This window comes from Nasonia vitripennis (genome assembly GCF_009193385.2).
Source record: "Nasonia vitripennis strain AsymCx chromosome 1 unlocalized genomic scaffold, Nvit_psr_1.1 chr1_random0003, whole genome shotgun sequence".
NCBI classification, from domain to species: domain Eukaryota; kingdom Metazoa; phylum Arthropoda; class Insecta; order Hymenoptera; family Pteromalidae; genus Nasonia; species Nasonia vitripennis.
Window position 1 is genome coordinate 1,280,665 of NW_022279589.1, and position 24,294 is coordinate 1,304,958.

Genomic DNA, 24,294 nt, shown 5'->3' on the forward strand with positions numbered 1-24,294 from the left:
AGTTACGTATGATGACGAGTTTGTGACCACTTCTTTTGGTATTGGCAATAGATAAATTTTATACTGTGAATACCTAATTTTGTCCAAAAACGGAAATTATAACAGTACCACCAACTTCTCCCGTGAAGTACTTGTCTTAGACAGTACATGTAGCATGTCCACAGTAACTGTATTATGGTCCCACGGTAGCATATGTCCGTTTATTGTTTTCAGAATGTCTTGAAGTTGATCCCGAGTAAATAATAGTGGATATAAGTGTCCTTGGGTAGCCGTTTCGAAAGTATTCACTATGGTTTTATAGAAATTTATGCTATTCTCTAATGATTGTTCGAACTGGTAGACCCATTTATTCAAAGTCTTGGTAACAGATGTATGCTCCGCCAATGATTGTAACTGTGTTGTTTTATTGATTATGTTTGAAATTTGTTGATGTTACTGATGCAGTAAAATTTTATCCTTCGCAAATTCTTCATGCATTGATTCGAGATTGGACTTTACTATATGTATTTTTCAGCGGCAACAGCTGATATGTTAGCCGTTCTATGGTACAGAGCATCGATGTCCTGATTGAGTTGATCTTTGTCTCCTGCGTCCATAGTCCCGAAGAGTTCTCAGCTGACCCAACCAACAAACTCTAGCGGGGCTCCTCGTTTTGCTAGGATGTGAGTATATGGTGAAAATTGAGGAATCGCGTCGGCTGCTGGTTTTGCGAAAAATACATCAATGTCTAATTTTAAAGACTTAAGTAATTTTAAATCTTCTATGAACTTGTGCGTTGTAATTGAGTGCTTTAGCTTTCATTAGATCGTCTTGATAGATGGCTTTTATGTCTGTAAGCAATTAATTAGTGCTTGTGAATAGATTTATATCTTCGGGCACGAAGTGAACCATGTTGTCCTTTCAATAAGTGACACACTCTCTCGTACTTAATAATCTCAAGCTGGTCTGAGCGGCTATCGGCTCTGCTATACCGAGCAACGGTGCTGTGGCTGGAAATTGTTTGTTGGTGTCGATCGTAGCTGGCCCATTGTACGGCATGGGACGTGCACAGTCCTTTACTGGTTTTTGGCAGTCCTTATTATCGGCTTGTTTAAGTCTCTTATTATCTTTCATTAGTTCGTCTGGATGGTTTTGGTAAACAGATGTTTCGTCCTCGGATTCTTCTTCGCTGTAGATCTTCCGGCAATCCGTCAGCTGGTTAGGACAGTGACGGTGAGAGAGACTTAGCTTTCCGCTCGGGTACGAAGCTGGACGCGTTCTCAATATTCCACTCTTCGTCTGTGAAATCTTCGCCAGCTGAAGTATCCTGCACGACAGTTTCCGGGTATTGTTCCATGTAGTTGTCCCAGCAAAGCGAGGACTTTTGGTTAAAAGTTGTTTTCTGGGCCCTCTCTTCCACCGAACCCAATTTCTCTGCGCTCCCTTCTCGGGCCCCATTTGTACTATTTTTCTCAATACGTGACAACTCATCTAACTCTTCTTCGTTACATACTTCTCCTGGTACAGATTTTCTCATAGTTGAGTGTAACTGAGGGTTCAATATTTCGCCCTCAGTACTGAAGACGATGAGTCTTTCATAGGTATTTTCAGTATACTTTTTGTTGGTTTTGTTTGTGATGGTAAAACGGACTTCGCTTTTCTTACAGGTTTATCTTGCAAAACTTCCTTTATCCCAAGCTTTTGCCTGAATTTAAAACTTCTTTTGGATTGATGTCACTTTCTGATTCTAAATCGTTTCCTATTCAGCTTGGAAGATACGACCTATTCCTTAACGGTATAGGCGGTGCATCTAATGTATCGTTGCTGTTGTCCTCCATTAGCGTGACATCTGTGAACGGCTCTTTACTTGCGGACAAGAGTTCTGTCACCTCCAGCTCCGAAACGGCTACAGTCTTCACAGTGTCCGTTCTCCTTTGTCTCAATCTTTTTGCAATCGAATCGGTGGTGCATCCTTCCCTCAACTTGGTTTCGGGTCAGTTTCTTTGTTTATCGGGTTCTTTCGTTTCGTCCGACTTGTTTTTGCTCCGATTCTGCCTAACCAACGATGTTTTAGTTGGTCTCGGCCTAATCGGCATTACTCGCACCTCCTCCCCCTGGTTTTTCCTCTCTTCACTTCTTTTTGCAATCGAATCGGTTGTGCATTCTTCCCTGAACTTGGTTTCGGGTCAGTTTCTTTGTTTATCGGGTTCTTTCGTTTCGTCCGACTTGTTTTTGCTCCGATTCTGCCTAACCAACGATGTTTTAGTTGGTCTCGGCCTAATGGGCATTACTCGCACCTCCTCCCCCTGGTTTTTCCTCTCTTCACTTTTACGCTTATCATCTAAATTCTCTTGATCGTGCTTATCAACGGGATTTCTAGACAATGCGTCCGCATTGACATTCAGTTGTCCAGGTTTGTACTTAAAAGTGTAGTGATAATTTCGCAAGCGTATTCTCCATTTATTAAGCCCTCTAACGGGGTCTTTCAAAGAGTCCATCCAGGTTAGAGGTTAATGGTCTCCGAACACCGTAAAGTGCCTACCGTACAGGTAGTGTCTAAAATAATCTACGGCTTCTACTATTGCCAGACATTCTTTGTCAGTTGTTGAATAATTTTTCTTCGCTTTGAGAGAACGGAACATGTAAGCTACTGGATGGTCTTTTCCTGGATCTCCTTGACTGAGTACTGCTGCTATGGCTCCGTCACTAGCATCCGTAGTTAATATAAACTGCTTTTTGATGTCCACTTATACTAAAACTGGCGCCTTACACAGGGCTTGTTTTAATCCTTCGAAACTCTGGTCTTGATCAGATGTCCACTCCCACTTCTTCTTCTTTTGTAAAAGGGAGCTCAGGGGTTGGGCATTGTCCGCAAAATCTTTAATGAAGCGTCTATAATATCCCGCTAATTCAAGAAATTGTCGGATTTCTGTTTGGTTTGTTGGTTTCGGAAAGTTCTTAACTGCCGAAATTTTACTGGGATCTGGTCTTACTCCATAGCAGTCAATTATATGACCCAAATATTTGATTTCTGGAGTTAAAAACTGACATCTATCTATCTGGTCAAACAATTTATAAATGTTCTCCTCGTGCTCTCCTAAGGTATTTGCATAAATCACGATATCGTCTAGAAAAATGTACATTTTTACAACCTGTAAACCCGATAACATACAGTCTATTAAACGCTGTAAAGTTGGGGGCGCGTTAGCTAGGCCAAACTGCATACACACATACTCAAAATGACCATACTTGGTTTTAAAGGCAGTCTTTTGAATCTCCTCCGGTTCCAACTCTATCTGGTGGAAACCCATAGCTAGGTCAAAAACCGAAAAGTACTTTGCGTTACCAATTTGTTCCAAAATTTCTACGATGTTAGGTAACCGATAAGCGTCCTTCATCGTTTTTGCATTCAATTTCCGATAATCAATCACCAATCTTTATTTTCTTTTACCATCCGGTCCCGGTTTTTTGGGAACAATTCTGCAAGGACTGCAAAATGGACTGTTTGAACGTCTGATGTCACGTGCATCCAGGAGTTTCTGTAGTTGATTAAATAACTCCTCTTCTTTTCCTGTTGTCCTCTTTTATATTTAGCTTGGGCTGGTTCATCGTCTATTGTCCGAATCTTATGTCTCACTCAGGACGTTCTTGGTGCTTGATCTCCGGGCAAATAAAACAAATGTGAATATTTCTTCACTATTCGTTGTATTTGTCTTAATTCGTGTCTCTTGTGGTACGTTTTTCTTACCTTGTCCATGATAAACTTTACTCTGTCTTCTATATTTTTCGGAGCCTCTCCTTCTATTGGAAAGTCCAGAAAATCATCATCTTCACTTAGATCAAACTCTTTAAGATGTCGCGGCGAAATTTCAATTTTTACTGGATCTTCTCTGGTGTTAATTGCCATAGCGTAACAATAACCCTTTTCATTAGTTACTGCAACTTCCCCTATATATCGTCGATCCCTACGAAGAGTAGTACAGTTCAGATTTGCTGTGAACAGTAGTGCAGTTCAGATTTCGCCGCGAAGAGTAGTACAGTTTGCGTTTTTGCGGCGAAGAGTAGTAGAGTTCAGATTTTGCCGCCAAGAGTAGTACAGTTCAGATTTTTGCGGCGAAGAGTAATACAGTTCAGATTTTTGCAGCGAAGATTAATACAGTTCAAATTTTTGCGGCGAAAAGTAATACAGTTCAGATTCTCGCGGCGAAAAGTAGTACAGTTTAGATTCTCCCGATAAAGACACCGTACAAACCCTACAGAAAAATAATACTACACCCTAAACAATAGTATATTCCGATACAAGGGTGAAGGTGTTAAATCTAGGACGATAGAGTGAGGTTTGTCGCGGACTCGCCCGGGCGTGAATAATGAATTGAACAACAATTTATATTAAATAATAAAGTTTTTATTTTTTCATTTGAATAAGGTCTCTAAAAAAATCATGAAACTCATTTGGTATGAGCCGTCTATCGATAATGGCCCATAGGTCAGTTTTTTCCACTTAAAAAAATTCTGAAGTTGTAAGCCTTGGGCAATCTGTAATCTTTCATCAACTTCTATATGAATTTCTTTTGTTAAATATTCAGTTTTTGTAAAGTTTCTTGAAAGTCATACTTGATGCCAAATTCTACTTGGCCTTTATTGCACTCCACATAAAATTCTCTGAAGCAAAAAATTTTTATTTTGTTCCACTGGAAAAACTTGGAAAATTCATCAAAATTAAAAATATCTTCCTGCGTTTTTTCAGTGACTATCTATGGGTTCTCTTTATTTGATTCTTGGATCAACCTTACCCATTCTACTTGTGTAAAGATATTTTTGCGTGCACAATGCCGTTCAATGCAGAAATGCATTAAATCTTCGGCATTTTGGGTATGCCCAACCTCCAGAAATCTGTAAAATATGAAAGACGGTTTGGTATAATTGTCCAAAGGAATATTATAAAAATAACTAAGAGTAAATAATTTATATGCGTTTTAATTTTAAAAAATTGATTTAATCTCTTTTATTTGATATGAATTTAGCGCGTGCAAAAAGAAAACTGCGTCACATAAAAGTACCTATATAAGTAACTAAGTAATTTCTGTCTCTCTTAAGTCTCTGCCATAGGTGTTTGAGAGAGAGAGAGAGAGAGAGAAGAGAGAGAGAGAGAGAGAGAGGGAGAGAGAGAGAGAGAGAGAGAGAGAGAGAGAGAGAGAGAGAGAGAGAGAGAGAGAGATTAGATTAGATTAGATTAGATTAGTTTTATTTTGCGTACATTATATTGTACAATTTTAAGTTTACAGTGTTACAGGTGAGAAAAGAAGAAAAAAAACAATACAATAGATAATAGATTGAGGCATGTTTAAAGTGTGTGTAGTGAGAGAGTGAGGCGATAGTGAAAGTGGAATGAGCGAAAAAGTAGGTGTGTGTGTGCGTGGACTGTGTACGATTTATGTGTTTTCGAATTGAAAAAAGTGATCTTTGGCAAGTTTTTTGAAAGTGACGGTGGATGAAGTGTTTCTGATGTGTGATGGCAGGTTATTCCATAGCTATGAAGCGCTGATATGGAACGAGTTCCTCAGCGTCTCCGTCGCGAAAGCAGGAATTTCCAGAGGCGTCACCTCGCCCCTCACAGGCCGGAGTGTGACGCGGAAGTCAAAAAAGGCCAGTACGTATGATGGTACGACCGAGTTAAACATTTTACGTTAGAAACAAGCTGTGAAGTAATTCCTGCGTCCGGCAGTGGTTATCCACTGCAGCTCCCTCCTGTACGGGGAGATGTGATCATCTCTTCTTACACCATAGATGTACCGAATTCCTGTATTCACGAGCCTCTGTAGTTTTAAGTCGAGTTCCTGCGTCAGGTCACAGTATACAAGAGAACAGTAGTCGATGATCGGAAATAGGAGTGCTTGCACAAGATGCTTGCGCAACCTGAGATTGGTACTCTTTCTTGAAACGTAGAGCCTGTACATTAGCGAGTGAGCACGCTTACACAATTGTGTAACATGCTCTTTTCACGTGAGTTTAGAGTCAAGCACCAATCCCAGATTACGCACAGAGCATTCAAAGCTGACCTGGGCACCCCCAATGTTGATATAGGCGTTAGCTATTGAAGGTAGTGCATTTATGTAGTAGGGGGAGCCCAGGACAATTGCTTTGGTTTTGTTAACATTGTGTTTTAGCCTGTTCTGTGCAGCCCAGCCCATTATCCTCTTGGCATTAGCACTCATCCTGTTTGATAAAGAATCGAGCTCCTCAAGGTGGCATTGACTGTAAATTTGCAAGTCATCGGCATAGATGAGTTGGGAAACATCGGTATCAAGACAGAAACCGATGTTGTTGATGTACAATGCGAACAGCAAGGGACCCCTGCGGGACGCCGATGTTAAGACGCCGAGGGAAGAAACGTTCGCTATTGTCACCAACGACGGCCTGCTCTCTCCCAGTGAGGTAGGAGGCAAACCAGCGGATGACCTGCTTTGAGAAGCCGAAGGTGAATAGCTTTCTCAGGAGCCTGACGTGACACACAGTGTCAAACGCCTTGCTAAAGTCAAAGAGAAGGAGAAATGTTACTTTCTTTTTGTTTATCCCGGCCCTGGCATCATCAGTTAGCTTAATTAGGCCAGACTGAGTGCTGTGACCAGTGCGGAAGCCTGTTTGAAGATTATCTAGTAGGAGCCTTGATTCAAGGTATTCTGAGACTTGCCTGTGCACCAGCCACTCCAGGGCCTTGGATAGAAAGCAGAGAAGTGAAATCGGACGGTAGTCAGTCACGGCTGTTGGTGAACTGACTTTGTTGAGTGCGCGCACGAGTGCCAATTTCCAGGCAGATGGGAAGCAGGGTTCGCTCAGGGACAGGTTGAAAATATTAAGGGACTTAATAAGGACTTAGTAAGGGAGCGAGAACCGGCAATGCTTTTGAAATAACAACCTGTGGGATGCCGTCACTTCCCCCGGCCTGGGTGTCAAAGTGCGAAACCGCAGCCAACACGTTCGATTCCGTCACTCGAAGTGTTCCGGGAGGTCAAGACTTTCCAAGGTGAGAAGATAATCCTCAATGGCAGGGGCCAATGGATCGTTGGAGATCGCCCTGAAATGCCTGTTGAGTTCATCTGTGGTAAATCGGAATGGTAATGGGGCCTTAGTGGCAGAAATTCAAAGTTTCTCCAGCTCTCTCCAGATCTCGGCAACGTCGGTCAAGGTAGACAGGCGTGAATAATAATAATTCAGCCTGGCTTCCTCGGCTTATTTGTGAGCATAGTCTCTAGCTAGTCTGTAAATGCAGAGATCCGAATCGAACCTAGAGTCCCTGAAACGCCTGTAAAGTCTATCCCTCTCGGATACAATGTCAAGAAGAGCCGTGGTGTACCACAGGTGACGTCACCGTCTTGGTGTCACAGTCCGCAATGGGGCGAGATGATTGATGGCGTTCGTTAGATTAGCGTTAAGTATAGATATGCTTTCGTCGAGTGATGTCGTGGTGAGAGATGACCAGTCACATGTGCTAAGAAAGTTCCTTAGCTTCTCGGCGCTGATTCCTTTAAAGTTTCTATAAGAGTATGTGTTAGGTACGTAGCGTGGAATCTGTACATCGAGAGTGGCCGTGATAAGGTCGTGTCCGTTGATGAAAGGTGCGTCTGTCTTCCAGTATGACAGCAGGCGATCCTGCTTATCGATTAGAGATAAGTCAAGCCAGGTGTCAGAACCCTGTTTGTGGTGCGTGGCAACATAGGGAACAGACGAAAGGTAGTTTTCATCAATGAAGGCCCTGATGAAATTGGCGTCTTCAGATGAGGAGAGTTGGTCATGTGGGTTGTTAGCTGGTCTATAAACTTGGATCCTTGGAAGAAAGGAGCATGAGATGGACGATACACAACCCCCACGAAGATAGGAGAGACTCCCTTTGCCGATACTTCACAGAAGAGATATTCAGGCTTGCCTGGCTAACCAGACCATTCACCGTCAGATGATGAAATAACGCTAACTGTCAGAGATTTGTGTATGTAGAGGGCCACACCTCCTCCGTTTCTGTTTCTGTCTCGCCTGTATAGTAGGTAATCGTCCAGAGAAGGGATGGACGTTACCTTGTCGCTTAACCGCTAAAAAAAGCCTGATCATCTCAATGTAACCCGTAAGCGAGTTCGCATTAAAATGACAGACTCGTAGACCTTCGGACAGAGATACCTTAGAACCAGATGAACACGTGGCAGATGAGCTTGATGGTGGGTGTGGTGGAATGATGTGTGTGTGTTGTAGCCTCAGTGTTGAACGATGTTGGCAGCGGGCGGAAACCGGGCTAAAAAAGTCTCCAGCTCGGCGTCGGTGTTGATGATCGTAGCACGCTCGCTGTCATCGTTACAGCGCATGTATAGTCTCCCTTCCCTGACGAACGTTCGGCAGCCCTGCCTCTTCTTGGCCTCCAGACGAGCCCTTGTAGGCAGCTTGTGGACGTCTGAGGGGAGCAGCTCGTTTATGTTTATGAGGCCTTGATGGTCAGGACTCAGAGCTTTAGCCTCCTCCAGCAAGGTGGCGTCCAATTCGCTGGTGTGTAGCTTGCGTTTCCGGGCTTTGGCGATGACGATCGAGCGTGCAAGCGCACTTGATGATAGGGTAACGGCTAGTGGTGACAGTCTGCCGTCACCCCTAGCGGAGCTGTTTGTAGCACCAAGCCTCCCTATGGTCCTGACGGATACTACATCTCTTCTAAGGACCGTGGGGTCAAGCGCGTTTACAACTGAGAAAGCGAGGAGATGCAGCGAGGTTTCACGGGTATAATGCAAACCCGTGACAAGTTCGAGGTCTGCTCCTGGCGCCTCTTGACCTCGGCTAATTCACTGCGTAGGCTGCAAATGTCCGCAGTATTGGGCACAGTGCTGCCGCTGTCCTGCTGCGTCATTGGGCTCCTCGATGACAGATCTTGGATTTGTGCCTGCAGCTCAGTGATGGTGGACTCAGCATTGTGTAAGCGAGTTTTGAGTGCAGGGAGCTCATCGAGGGCCTTGAGTCGCTTCTCCAGCGGGACCAGACGCTGCTCAATTTTGGAAATCCTCTCCGACACGATGTTCTGGGTCTTGAGGGACTCCATTTGAGCATTGCGTATGTCGTCCAGTGCTCCGCGAATGTCCCTCAGAGGGGACATGAGGGACAGGCTATAAACTGCCTGTCGTTCACCACGATAGTTTGGATGTTAACGGTGTTTTGGCACCTGACGTGGTAGTGTAGACCACAAAATTCACACTTCTTGGGGTATTTGTGCTGTATAGGTTGTTTACAGCTGCTGCATGACTGAAAAGGCACTTCCACACTCTTTTCGCCATTTGCACTCATTTTTCGTCGATAACTTAGGCTAGATGGAGCGTTAGTGGAAAGAGCGCGAAAGTACCGACCTCGATCAGTGTGAAGTCGCTTTGAAAGTTCTACCAGGATGCAGCAGATTTCGCCACGATGTTGATTGCGGAGAGAAAGAGACGCCGTGCAAGTGAGGAAACAAGCCAAGCCAAGCCAAGCAGATTTGTAGGTTAGGAGCCGTGTAGAAAGTTTTCAGTAGAAAAGATGACAGAGAAAAATTGCAGCTTTCGGCGATTTATGTGTCGACGTGAAGGTTGCAAAAAGGAGCGTGCAACTATCTACAACAGAAGAGGGCCCGAAGGCAAGAAACAGCAGAATCATGATGGATAAGCAGAGCTGTCAACTGTACTCACCAGAGAGAGAGAGAGAGAGAGAGAGAGAGAGAGAGAGAGAGAGAGAGAGAGAGAGAGAGAGAGAGAGAGAGAGAGAGAGAGAGAGAGAGAGAGAGAGAGAGAGAGAGAGAGAGAGAGACGGGCGCCCGAGTTTCGGAATATGCACATTGTATACATTGCGCGTATCGGCTATCGGAGATTCGAGTCACCTCAGAGCGGAGACGAGCACAGCAGCATAGACGATACGACGAGGACGTCCTCAAAAGAGGATGCTAGCTAACAACACCTGACAACGTCTCGAGGCTCTCAATATTCCCTGGGTAACTCTTGCAGAAAAAAAAGAGAACAGCTTCTACTCTCGGCCATGTGATCGCCGGCCCTGTGTTGTATGACCTATCGCGCGCGCGCTGTATGACGATAACTAAATTGTTTGCAAGTTTTTCCCCCGATGACGCTGCCGAGGATGGACCGACCCGCCCTGTACTGTCAGGGATAATTCCAGTGCTGTTACAGGCTTCAAGGCAACATTGAATCCTGGTAGTTTAAGGACTGAAAAGTGTTATTTATGTTACCGTAGAGGTATAGATAAGCCACCATTAGTTGACATATAGTATACATATTTATTTCTGGGTGTGATTTATGATGAAAAAGAACGCATCATGAAAGATGCTGAAATAGTTATGAAAACACCAACTCTCCAAGTAGCTAATGTTAACTTGACGAGCAAGTGAAAAGATGCCATGTAATTCCTTAGTTGTAACGAATGTGTGCGTGATTTGAGCAAATAATGAAGAAAATGCACCCCATGCATTTTGTGTAATGAGTAAGAATTTGAACGAAGGAATGCTTGGTAGTGATGTTTACTTTTGCTATAAGAAGTCAACGAACCAAGATAATTTGATTTTGTTCAGGCCTGCAATTTTATACAAGTAATTAGTGAAGATTATTACAATGTAGATCATTTGTTTTTTAGACTCATGACTTTGGCTTTCGCTGGTTCCATTTGGATGACGCTAGTCACACTTAGTTGTGCACTTTCAGCATACAGCAGGAACGTGAACGTGAGCACCTGGAGCTAGGCAGTCATTGTGCTCAAAATAAAGCCAGTGTGACCTCAAGCCTGTCAATTGAGTCTCGAGCTCAGCTTTAGGTAAGTGATAGCAACGACAAAATAGTTCAATGTTGAGCGTTGTAGAATGTATTTTGATATCTTTACTAGTTGGCCGTGGACTTTTAATGTTATACTTTTTCAATGCAAGTTAAACGTAGTGGTATGCTAAGCATTTATTTTTTTTATTTTTTAACGGATAATAAAATACTAATAATTTATATAATTTTTCTTTTACTAAGAGTTACCTGTGTGTAATTTTCACTCGGAAGCCCATACATGCCTTGAGAAACATAAAGACATTTCTATTCCGGTTTTGTCCACCGCAATTGTCACTAAAGAAGAAAAATTCAGTAGCTTCTGATTTGCTCTTGATAAAACTGTATAGGAATGATGCAATTTCATTGGATCCTCTAGCTCCTATTGTCTCGTTCCACACATTGCAGTGACCAATGTGTGTTCCTAATTCAAACAACGTAAATTTCCATACGCACAATTTAGACATATAATACAAAGGCCCAATTTCTACTTTTGGCGTTGTTAGAATTTTTTGCAAATCAAAGGCAACAGAGCAGATGGCTTTATTGTGCTCTGCCTCTATCTTAGCTTTCTTCATCAGCACTCGAGCTTTATTTTTATCATTTATATGCTCATTATAAGTATCTTTGATTGAAGAAATGCGCTCTTTAAATGACAGATTCTGGTATCTCTCACACTGTTTACACCTATACAAAAAAAAAAAATGCATTTCAAAATAATTTCAAACAAAAATTTCAGAATAATAATTAAATTATATTCCGAAAATACCTGTATTTTTTTGGCATGTAAAATTCATAATTAAATTTAGTGTTGGAAATAGTCTCATAAGTTTGCTGAGAGACACAGACGGTTCCTTCAGCTACTGTTTGCTCTTTATACAATCTGTACATTAGAGAAATACTCATACCCTCTTGTAGATATTCCTTAGTAGTGTTCTCTCTACAGTAGTGACTTTTTATCACAGGAAACGACAAAATATGTTCTCTCACTAATTCTATAACTGCATCTGAGAACTTGTTTGGCCTGTTATCGTGTTTTCCTCTCATGTCAACTATATTTAAATTCGTGAAATCAGATAATTTTTTATTTTTTGTTGCAGACGTGACCCATTGACGTGAAATATCTATAATATAAAGCAATTTATTTAGATTAAATTAATACTTTTACAAATTTATCAGGAATTAACAGCTAACTTATTCACCTAACGTATTCAGGAACATAGTTTGGCATAGTTTAGTTAAAATTACGTTAGCACCATCTGATGATGGTAACGAATAGTCCCACTTTTTTTATTTATTTCAATTTTACTGTCATATTCATCAAAGGAGTCGTTTCCATTGGTTTTGGGTTATACAGGAGTCAGCCAATTATTGATGCACTGCCATTGCTTTGTTTTCTCCCATAGTTTCCAGAATTGATTGAATGCTTTTTGTCTACGTATATCAGTAATTCTCTCTCTGCATTTAAATCGACATGTAGTTTTGCATCCATCACCCATTGTACGTGCATTTATTTGTTTATGCTTTCTTCCTTTACCAAACTTTCCAGAAGACCGTGCTGCTTTGGCTTGGACATCAATCCATTTATGATCCAATTTCATCCTTTTCCTTGTAAGGACTTTTTTGGTGTATTTTTGTGTGCGTTTTTTTGGAACTAGAAGCACTATCAGATGTACTCAAGGAAGCCTTGGGTCCAGCCATAGACACAGTTGCTGTGCTTGCCGAGCTAGTCAATGTACTAGAGGTAGAATTACTTCCTAGGTGTTTTTTTTTTTTTTTTTTTTTTTTTGAAGAGGTTTTGTTAGCAATAGAAAGGTCATTATCATCATTCTCCTGCTCCTCCTCTTCATTATCCGCCTCTTTCTCATCATCATCATCCTGCTCCTCCTCTTTATCATCCGTCTCTTTCTCATCAACCTCCTCCTGCTTGTTCTCTTCATAATCCCTTTCTTTCTTATCATCCTCTAGAAAAAGGAGAAACTCATCCTCATCATTTTCACTTCCTCAGCATTGCGGTCACTTCCACAATCGTTTGCCTCTTCTTCTATATAAGATAGCTTAGCACAATCATTCTTGGTTTCCTTGATACCGGAGAAAGATAATTTTCCAACAAAATTGCCACAGATACTATCGTTTGATGTTTCATCCATTGAAATAGCAAATGACGATGCTTTAAAAGTATATTATAGATATCATTATTGTGTGTAAAATGGTATAAATAAAAAATACTGTATAAACTCACATTCAATATTTGTAAAATTACTGTTCACTTGTTAAATATTAGTCGACTTTTCATTAAATTTTGATTCCCAATCAAATTCAACTTCTTTGGCCTGCGGCTGGGCAACATTGAATATACTGCTGAAGCCTGTGAATTTTAAGTATTTTTAAAAATCTCTAACTAGTTAGTAATATAATATATACATTTACTTGCATTCGTCATCAGAATCACCAAACATTTTTACACAACACTTTTATTTAATTTAATTTAGAATAGGCGTTTAAAACGAATTCAAACTTTAAAAAAAATTCGTTTTGGAGCAAAAATTCTCTATTAGACAACCGGCTTTTACTATATTTTTATACTTAATCTTAACAAAATATACAGATGAAAGTATAAATTATTATTTAAAATTTTGTATGCAACAAACATGCCATTTTTAGTACAAAAATTGTAATTTAAATTACAAACAGATTTCAACAATTTTGCGCCTTTGTTACGTTACGTAATCAAAATGGTGTCATAGGGTGCATTCCGTTTTGTCTCGAGATTCTCGAAACATAACGGAACGTTCCGATATGTAGTTCTGAAACGCGAAACGGAACGTTCCAATATAATCCGCTGTTGGCGCTGCTGGCAGTACTGCGAATCGTGATACTGCGTGAGCGCGCGAGGTCGACTATGTAACCTCGTGTTCATACCGGCAAGCCTCTCTGGGGTTTTGGCTGCTGTTTTCGTTGATCGTTTTGAGTCTCGTCTCGTTATCGCCTCGTCGTGTTTTAAGAAGTGGTGAAGACCTGGTTCTGAACATTTTAGCTGCAAAGCGATAATTCGACTATTGTTTCATGCAAAGTTGTAAAGGGATCTCGGCCCGTTGCATGGACATGGTTGCCGGTATGAACACGAGATTACAGCTAGATTCAGGCAATATTGCCGAAAGATTGGGTGCTTTATAGGACCTTTCTGTCATATTTTCAAATCTGATGAAACTAAGCAACCCTCCCGGTGCTGTATGAAAATTTACATAGGTCTCACGGCACACGACACAGACTTAGTCACTTCAAAGTATATAGTAGATATTGTGAAAGCCCAAATTTTTGAGGTCCAAAAATTTTAAGGCTCAAAATGTTTTAAGTCCAAAACTTACAAGTCTCACTTCTAAAGACTTAGGTATTTATTTAGCTACATGGCACATAGCACACAGCACACTGTTAGCTGCTTATTATAATAGTAGATTATAAGCTATTATTAAATTACTTACATTAAATTATCTAAGATGAGAAAGGTGTTTGTTGAATTATAATTTGTCATATATCTATCTAAGTTTTTATCACTAACAAAAATTATTGTAGAATTATGTACGTCATTGAAAAAATTTTTGTTCGGTGTACCTAGAAATATAAAATGCACAGCTGAATCTGCAAAAAAATAACATTATTCTTAAAAAGAACGTCACTTCTTATCCATTGATAGAATTTATTGTCTATTTTTGGGTACATACCCATATGGCACCTAATGCTCCAGCGATATCGCCTGATGGTTGATTCGGCAGATTAATATCGGATTAAAGAATTCTGCAGAAACCCATATAGTACCTAATCTTTCGGCAATATAGCCTAAAGGTTGCATCGGCAGATTCGTCAGATTCAAAGATATTGCAAACACATAATTATATATTCTAGATACTGTCCAGCAATATTGCTATAAAAGGTAATCTCCATTTTCAGATTGCGTTTCCAAAAAACAATAACAATATTGCAACAATATTGCTCGAAGATTATTTATTGTGTCAATGTCGTAAAATGAAGGTAAAAAAACATCAGATTAAAAAAATTATATAAGGGTTTCCACGGCTTCTTGTGCCAGTCTCGGGGTGTACCATCCAAGTGATACCTCCCAAAACGGGTATAAAAATTCGTGAAAATGCCTATATAATTTTTCTAATTTAACGTTTTTTTACCTTAATTTTAAAATATTGAAAAAATATTTCGAATAATCTTCAAGCAATATTTCTGCAATATTCTTATCTAGAAATATACGAAAACGGACATTATCTTTTACAGTAATATTGCTGGACAGTATCCAGAATATTCAATAATCTGCCAGCAATATTTATTTGAATCTGACGAATCTGCCGATGCAACCTTCAGGCATTATTGCCGAAAGATTAGGTGCTATATGGGTTGAAATTGCTTTTTTAATTGTTATAGTTATACAAAATTATTAATAATATAATCATATAATATTGACACAATATTGCAAAAACGGACATTATCCTTTACAGCAATATTGCTGGACAGTATCCAGAATATTCAATAATCTGCCAGCAATATTTATTTGAATCTGACGAATTTGCCGATGCAACCTTCAGGTAATATTTCCGAAAGATTGGGTGCTATATGGGTTAAGAATGTTTTTTTAATTGTTATAGTTATAAAAAATTATTAATAATAAATTCAAATAATATTGACACAATATTGCAAAAACGGACATTACTCGTTGCAACAATATTGCTGGACAGTATCCAGAAATTTATATAATCTGCCTACCATATTTTGTAATCTGCCAAATTTTTCGATGCAACCTTCAGGCAATATTGCCAATAGATTGGGTGCTATATGTGATGCAGGCTAGTGTGAATACGTGACATTTGTAAAACATTGAGCAGCAGTATTTTCCGACCATATATAAGTCACAGTTTCACGTTTATCGCTAAGCCATCTGAGAATATTTTTTAACGATTTGTAGAGACTCTAGTTTTTTTTAACATCGTAAAACACTCCGGAGTATTTTTTGACGATATACACAGCACATTATTCCGTCTTTCGAAGGGCGACCGAAAAGATTATAGAATGATCAATGAACACTGCAGTTTTTTTTTCCTAAACATCAAGAAAACTTAGAAGTATTTCTCGACCATATTGTAACTGTGGGATGATTACTTTTTGCATGTTTATAATTCTCTTAGTTTTATTATATTAAAATGTATCTGGTAATCCCCGGCTATAAGTTTACTTTATCCCCAAAACTACTCCTCCTTAGAGGTTGGAGTGAACCGGAAGTAATCAGAAAAATACAAATTGTCCTGAAAGTGGCCGAAAATAATCGGCAATGAACCGGAAATATACCGAAAATGAACAGAAAGTAACCAAAATGATGTATATTTGCTAAAGAACTCATAAGGGACGAATCGGCGATTAATCAATAAATAATTAATAAAAATTTCGAAAAGTTTGAAAAGTATTATTTATAAACTGTACATAATTTCCACGTCAAACGTAACAAAGCTCTGCCCAAAATTCCTTTTGATCTAAAAATTTTTAAAAATATGGAAAATTTAGCATTTTTTATGTACTTTCAATTAGTGAGGGGCGTTTTTCAAAATTTTGTTCCCAGACGGAGCTACGCGTTCCCTAACCTAAAAAATTACTATTTTATGAAATGATCAAGCTGTCAGAAATCACAGGGGCTCAGAAAAATTCTAAGCAACGACTATTTTCATGTGTTTTGAGCTGCTGAACAAGAATTCGACGGTATTTTTTACCGATACCTCAAGCGTTCGTCCCTAACCTCGAAAACACCCCCCAAAATTGCTTTTTCACGCAGTTGAGAGGTTTATCCTGTGATCGACGGAAGGAGCCCTACTTATATATATATATATATATATATATATATATATATATATATATATATATATATATATATATATATATTAGTAGGGCTCCGCACTCTTGCTCGCTTTGTTCGCCAACCCCCCATTCTAGTTTCTGTGTGATTTTTGAAGTAAATACTTCTATAGGCTCGCTGGGTACACATTTCCTGGGGAGTGAATCGGGGAGCGGCGACCGTCACGGCGGCGCAACAAACCGATCGTCACGAAAGCAGCGGCAGCTCTCTTTCCTCACCACGCCTCTTCGCCGCGCATATAAGCGTGCTCGCACAGCTCAGCTCTCCCCTTACATATCAGCCGCACTTATTTACACACGCTGCAAGCGGCTATCGGGTTTTCTCGGTTCTTCCCGCTGGATTTCGGGCTCCTCGACGCGCTATTATAGCGGTGCCTTTCATGGTGCTTCAATTTTTTGCGTCAACTAGACGACGTGACTTTTTTAATATGCGCGAAACGTTTGCAGGTAAACATTATTGACTTGCGGTAAACATTATTGTACTATACACGGTATAAATGCCGTGGCGTAAACCTCGATTTACCTCACGCTTGTGCAAAAATGCACTTGCTAAATCTCAGTTCACGCACGTTGTGTCATAAAATATCGTACGATACTATTATTCTTATTATATTTTCTTTATTCGTATTATATTTTGCCTATCCTATATTTACTAGTTGATTAATGATTACTTCACCAGATTTTTTACATCTCTGTCAAATTTGCTATTAAGTTGGAAAAATAAGAAAATGGCGGAGATTTACGCATCAAAATCACTAAATCAAAAAATTATAAACATTTATCAAAAAAGTCACAATTAAATTTATCCTTGTAGATTACTACTTTGCACTCAACGAAGACGCATTTTAATTTGCGTCAAAGACTAATTCATTTCAGTTTTAAGAATACTATAGTATATATATGTTGAACTCTTGCGTCGAACACTATAAAGTAAATTTGCAGTTTCGCTGCGAAGACTAGTACATTCCTCTATTCGTATACGTTTGATTCTCTGGCAACGAAACTATTCAAAATTTTCCAAAATTCCACACCATCTATTTAAGTATTCACTCCTATCGGCTGTCCCCGAGATAGCCACATTTTTATTTTCAAAATTTGTTTTTATGATCCGATAATTACGTTCTGGTTAGTTAAAAATGACTATATAGAATTTTCGGAATGTAAAAATGTCAAATATCAAATGTTTCTCAAAGTCGAGAAAATAAAAATAAAAATGCGTTACTAAAAGTAAAAGTATTGAATTAATGTTAAACTTCTACTGCTAAGAGCGTTTAAAATAAATTGTTTTTTATTTTTTCCTTTTTCCCCCACGCGATTGTGTGTGTGTGTATATATATATATATATATATATATACATATATATATATATATATATATATATATATATATATATATATATATATATATATATATATACACACACAGGAACGACGAGAGAGAAGGTTTGTGTGACGCGCAATGCATGAGAGAGAGAGAGAGAGAGAGAGAGAGAGAGAGAGAGTATGTGCGAGTGTGTATCACTTATGCGATGGTGATCCGGCGCGCGCGACCTTCACGACGACATACGCGTGCGAGCGCGATTATTCCGGCGTCGCTGCGAGTCGCAATATTGTTGGCGACTCGTATATTATTATTTTATGATTGTAAATTCACGTTTATTTCGCGACTAGCAAATATAACCATAGTCTTATTATTTTACGTGATTTGTCGTCATTTCTAAACCTTGCTCGTTTACTTTCGAGTCCTGTTCCTTCCTGCGAATAATGCCGCCTTCGCGGGCGTTATATTAATGATGTCTTAAAGGAGATTCCCCCCGAGTCCATAATTTCTTATGCAGATGATACTGCTATTATAGCTACAGGTAAAGACTGGATAGAAGCTGAAGTAAACATGAACAATTTCTTAAGTGTAATTGCCGAGTGGCTGACAGTAAACAAGTTGTCCTTAAATGTAGGAAAAACAGTGTGCATGACTTTTGGAAGTAATATTGGAAGCGTACCAGCTCAAATAAATGTTAAAATTCTTGATAAAAGTATAACTAGGGTGGAGAACTTTAAATATTTAGGAGTTGTCTTTGATAGTAATATAAGGTGGGATAACCACATGCAATATATAGTTGGAAAAACTAAATACCTAGTCTATATTTTTTATAAAATCTCTAAATCAATGCCCATAGAGACTCTCAGAATGATTTACTACGCTTTTTTTCATAGTATTATAACTTATGGCATCATTGCTTGGGGCGGTGCATATAGGAATAGCCGAGACCAAGTTCAAAAATTACAAAACATAATTTTAAAAATCATCAATAAAAATAACTTTTTGTTACAAGACAATCCATTAAATATAGGACAACTGTTTACTTTCGAAGCTCTTAAACTACACTACTATGATCTCAAAGAAAAATTCTTAGCATCAGATAGTGTTACTAGGAATAGAAGTATTATTATACCAAAAACAAATAAGAGAATCAGCAATAAGAACAGCTATATGAAAGCAATTAATGTATATAATGTGCTTCCTAATCGACTAAAAGTATTAAATATAAATAAATACCCTCAAAAGGAAATCATAAAAGACTGGATACGATACAACTGTTAGAAAAATAATAAAAGAAAAAAATTGTTTCTGTATGCAATACACAAATTTGATATTAGAAGCTAATGCCAAATGTATATATCTTAGTTTTAAGTTTTAATTTTAAGTTTTGTTTATATTTTTCTTTTTCCTTTGTAACCAGACTGCGAACAGGTAATTTTATTTACCTCTGCAGGTTTCCAGGTATGAAATACATACCTTGTAAATTTCTTCTGGTAATAATAAATCTTAACTATACTGTTTTAATCAAATTTTTGTTTTTAAGACATTTTTTTGCTATTTTCATTGGATACTTATACCATATCATTGTTATCCACATCCATCGGTATGATTCTTTCAAAATGATGAATGCAATTATTAATTGTTTTATCGGCTAAACGTATTATTTTATTATCTACATTATTTTTTGATCGATTTTTAGAAGTTATTTTTTTTGTGTTGGCTTCTAAAAGAGTTAATTTATGAATACTGTATATAAACCTCAAGTTCTTTAATATTAATTTTATCAAAATTTAATTTAAATTCAGCAAATTTGATTGCGTGAGTAACGTTTCTTATAATTGAATTTTCAGAAATTTTTGCAAAATAAATTTTATTTTTATAATCTTTTGATATTAAAAAAAATGATAAAGCTAATGTATCATACATTCTAATCAAATATTTTCACATTTTACTAATAATAATTAAAAATGCAAATATTAAATACAATAACGACTGCGGATGCTATAGCAATAACACCACAATCATAATTAGTCTAATACTGTCTTTGTTCAAAAGATATGCGCAAATCATCATTATTTGGAAACAGCCTATCAGTAAAAGTTTTATGATGATCATTAAAAGATCTTATTTTGTGCTCGAATTGAAATTTCTCATTAAAATAAATTTTATGCTCATATATGAAATTAATCATGAGTATCTTTAAATTGCATAAAGATTGGGTAAATAAAATTTAAGTTTAATCGAGCTAAAATATTGACATTTGCAATTGATATTTGAATTACTTAATTATAATAAATTACGTGAGTACCTGTAGTACAGAGTGAGAATTGATGGTGTCAGGTAAATACAAATTTGTATATTTATTATTATATAATAAATGGTTATGTTACGAAGCCTTTGTTTCACTTTATTTATTAGGAGATGATTTCGATTAAAGATGACTATCATAACAATATATATATATATATATATATATATATATATATATATATATAGCTTTCACATCCCTTTAATTTATCCAATAATTTAAGCAGAGTATGACTTGATTAGAAATAAATATAAAATGTCTACATAGAAGGAAAAATTTGTTCAAATACAACCTTGACGGAATTGTTAAAAATATATATCTATATATATATATATATATATATATATATATATATATATATATATATATATATTGTGTCTCGTAGAGTATCACTAGATTATGAAATAGTAATTAATGGTTGCGAAGAAAATTTGTTGGGTTGTTAGAATATTGTGAGATGAGTGTTAGTTAATGATATACTGAAACTATAGTGGAAAAAAAATTGCTTGCCAGAAGTAAGTCGGAAAAAAGAATAGAAAGTCTATTCCAACTTGACTAAAATAATCATTCATTTCATTCACTATATTTGTCTTGTTTACTATTTTTTGGTTATTTACCACTATACAATCAGGCGATTTCATTTGTTTGTTGCTTTTGCCCATTTTACTGTTTATGATGCTCCATAGCTGTCTCATTTTTTTCGAATTTGTATTTAGCATCTTTTATTGTTTTATTCAAAATTTTTTCATAATTTTTATATTTATGCTTCAGAGTTATATTTGTAGGATTTTTTTCCATATATTATATAGATTTTCTATATTTTTACACGATACTAATATTGCTTTAGTTATCCATTTTTTCCTAGGTAATTGTTTATTCTTAGTTTTTTTGTTGCAAGTGGCTTTTCCAACACAGCTATGTATCATTTTTATTAGTTCATTCAAAGCAAGATCTGGATCCTGTAAATGCAATTAATACAATTCTCTAACGTCTCTAGTCTTTGCAAAACAATTATCAATACAAGAACGCGATTCGTTATCTAGAGAGGGCTTTGTTACACCTCTATAGTACGGAATGAATTCTTGTTCAAAGAAATTATTTAAGAATTCCTGACTTATTTATATTGCACCTATATTCTTATTTTATACATTACTTTCTATTATATCTATATTGAGATCTCCTATTAAACAGTGGTTTTTGGTTCTAATGTGTTTTAATAGAAATTATTTTTACACTATTAAGAAATTCTGTTTTGGAAACATCATGACACCTGTTCATAGCCGAAACTCTAAATGATTTACCTGATTGATGCTTAAGATCTGAGCTAACCACCCTCAATTTATCAATTACTTCTACTTTATTTTTTTCATAAATATTATTTTTAATATACACAAGGACACATCTGCCCTATTAATTTTATATTCACACACAAAATTAAATTTTTCTTCTTCACGATCTTCCTGTTGAGTTCTCTGATGTTTTCTACTTCACACTCTGCCTTGCCTACTTCTTCAATGTTAATCCATGGTTAATTTTTGTTTCTTCTTTTATTTGGTATATTATCGTTGAGTGTGTTAATCGATGCTGTTAACATCTCGATATTTCTCCATCCCGCTGTTTTAACTGTCGTGGCCCCTGCCATGCCGACATATCTTGGTAATATAGATTGCATTGTATAGTCGGTAACGTCAATAAACTTTCTTATCTTGGCTTGCGAAATTTTGCTGTCGTGGCTGTCTGTTGCCATATGTTCTGTCTTGTATTCTGTCTTGTATTTACTATTACTGTATATACAATTCGGACAATTATTATGTTTCCTTGTCTTTCACACTCTCTACTTTTATGGTTCCCGTACACTTAAAACAGATAGGCCTATTATTGCATTTCAGACCATTATGTCCAATTCTGCCACAGTTGAAGCGTGGTTTAATATTGCAATAATCATAAAATCTGCAGTTTTGATATCCTACAAATAGTTTATTATTGCTTTCTCTGACACTTTGATACAATTCTGGTGGCATTTCAGTTAACGCTGTTTGCAAGTTAGTCTTATTGTTCTTATATGTATGTAGAACTATACATTTTTTTGAAAATTTATTAAAGTTTCTTTCGTTTATATCTTCTTCCAATTTTTTATCATCTAGGTTTTCAAAATTATTAATTCCAACTACTTTTACTTTTGGATTTTCTACTTATTCTTTGTTCACTTCACATTCATCAGCAAGTTTTTTCTTTAATATACTAAAAGCTTTAGTTGTACTTTCTTCATTCAGACAATTAACAATTAATTCATCCTTTTTCTTGGGAACTTTTTTGGTCTGAATTGCCTTATCCTTATTCAAATAATGTGCTACAAACAAGTTTATCTGATCAATGGTATGTGCTAATTTGTTTTTTATTAATATGCTAGGTACCCTTTTTGATCTGGTACTAGTTTTTGAATAAGACATTACTTCCGCAAAAGTTTTATTTTTCACTGTATTTGTGTCACTTTTTTGTTTCTCCAGTAAATCTCTTAGCATCTTGTTTTTTTCTGTTAATGCTTTATTTAGTTCTCATAACAGTGAATTTTCTCTTTTCAAACTATTCTCATACACTTCTTCATCACTGATGATTTCTAAATTATCGAGCAATTTCTTTCTAGATTCCGAGTTATGGTTATATTTATCTGAGCGACTATCTGCCTCGCATCATTACTCAGCGTTTCTTTACTTATATTTGAGGTTAGTTCAAGATCATGATGTTCGTTGCATATTCCCAATACACTACTTAATTTCACAAATTAGACACACAACTGTTTTCACTTCTATTTTAGGATAACATTTGTAATAAATTGTCGTCGAGCCTGCCGTCGTCTCCGCCATGTTAGCGATCATATTGTTGTGACCAAGCTTGAACGTTGCGCGATTCGAACACCAAGAATCGCGCATAGCGACCTTAGCAACGAGATCAACGACGTCGCGGATGTTATTGTTTATGTTTAGTCTGATTCTGACAGCTGTTGAGAACAGTTGTGTTTATGTTCGAATAAAGAGTCCGAGTTCAAGAGTGATTTTCTATAAATAACGTGTTGTTATTTTTATTATCCGAACCCGTTCATAACATTTTTGGGGGCTCGTCCGGGATACTAGTGTTTTTGAGTGACTATTTTATGCATCTTGGATCTGTCAAGATGCTTCCAAGAACACCACATAAGCTGGACGCACCAGCACAATCCATTGATCATTCACGAGAAGTGGATTTATTGAATCTTGAACAGACGAATCTGGAGGACACAAATATTTTCGGACACACACAATCTTCACAAACCCCAATCCTCACTGCACACACTAATCTTCAAAATCCAGCACTGGTGGCTGCTTTTAAGGAAATAAACAACTTAAAGATACAACTAGAAAACGAACATACTCAACGAAAAGATTTGGAAGTCCGCTTATCTCAACGTTCTGTGGAAGAAGTAAACCTTTCCGACGAGCTTCGACGACGGGATCAGGATTTTCTGTCCGAAAGACAGCTTCGCGAGAACTATGAGGAGAAAGTGAACCACCTGGTTGAAGACAACGAGAGACTACAACGGTCAAACGAGGCATTACTCGCAGAACGGCCAGAGTGGACAAGGAAACAACAGGATCTCAAACGTCGATTAACTGAGCTAAGTCGTTCAAATATTTCTAACACAAACATAAACACAATTTCTGCTATAGCGGCTGGCACATTTGATAGGTTAAGGTCTAATAACATACACCCACTGGACACTACACAATCGACACAAAGTATTAATTTAGGTTATAATCTCAAACCGGATACTTATGATGGTACCACACCACTGCGTGAGTTTTTGAATCAATTTCAATTAATTTCTAGAGCAAATAATTGGGATAGTGCTAAGATGATGGTTGCTTTAGCTGCTTCTTTACGGGGAAAAGCTAAATCTGTTCTTGATAGCTATAAAGATACTGATCCAATAGA

General features: G+C 37.5%; 2 protein-coding genes across 4 annotated transcripts in view; one reads left to right on the plus strand and one right to left on the minus strand.

Annotated features, from left to right (window-relative positions):
- LOC107981926 overlaps positions 1-24,294 on the plus strand; it is a 457,580-nt gene that overhangs the window by 334,201 nt on the left and 99,085 nt on the right. The window contains exon 4 of the mRNA XM_031930575.2: positions 10,618-10,794. The gene's annotated coding sequence lies outside the window, so the exon portion shown is untranslated. The remainder of the gene's footprint in view (positions 1-10,617; positions 10,795-24,294) is intronic.
- LOC107981322 overlaps positions 1-24,294 on the minus strand; it is a 526,190-nt gene that overhangs the window by 249,931 nt on the left and 251,965 nt on the right. For all 3 annotated transcript variants that reach the window (XM_031930377.2, XM_031930417.2, XM_031930447.2), the window contains one exon: positions 14,273-14,429. In XM_031930377.2, coding sequence (XP_031786237.1) covers positions 14,273-14,429 — 157 coding nt within the window. The remainder of the gene's footprint in view (positions 1-14,272; positions 14,430-24,294) is intronic.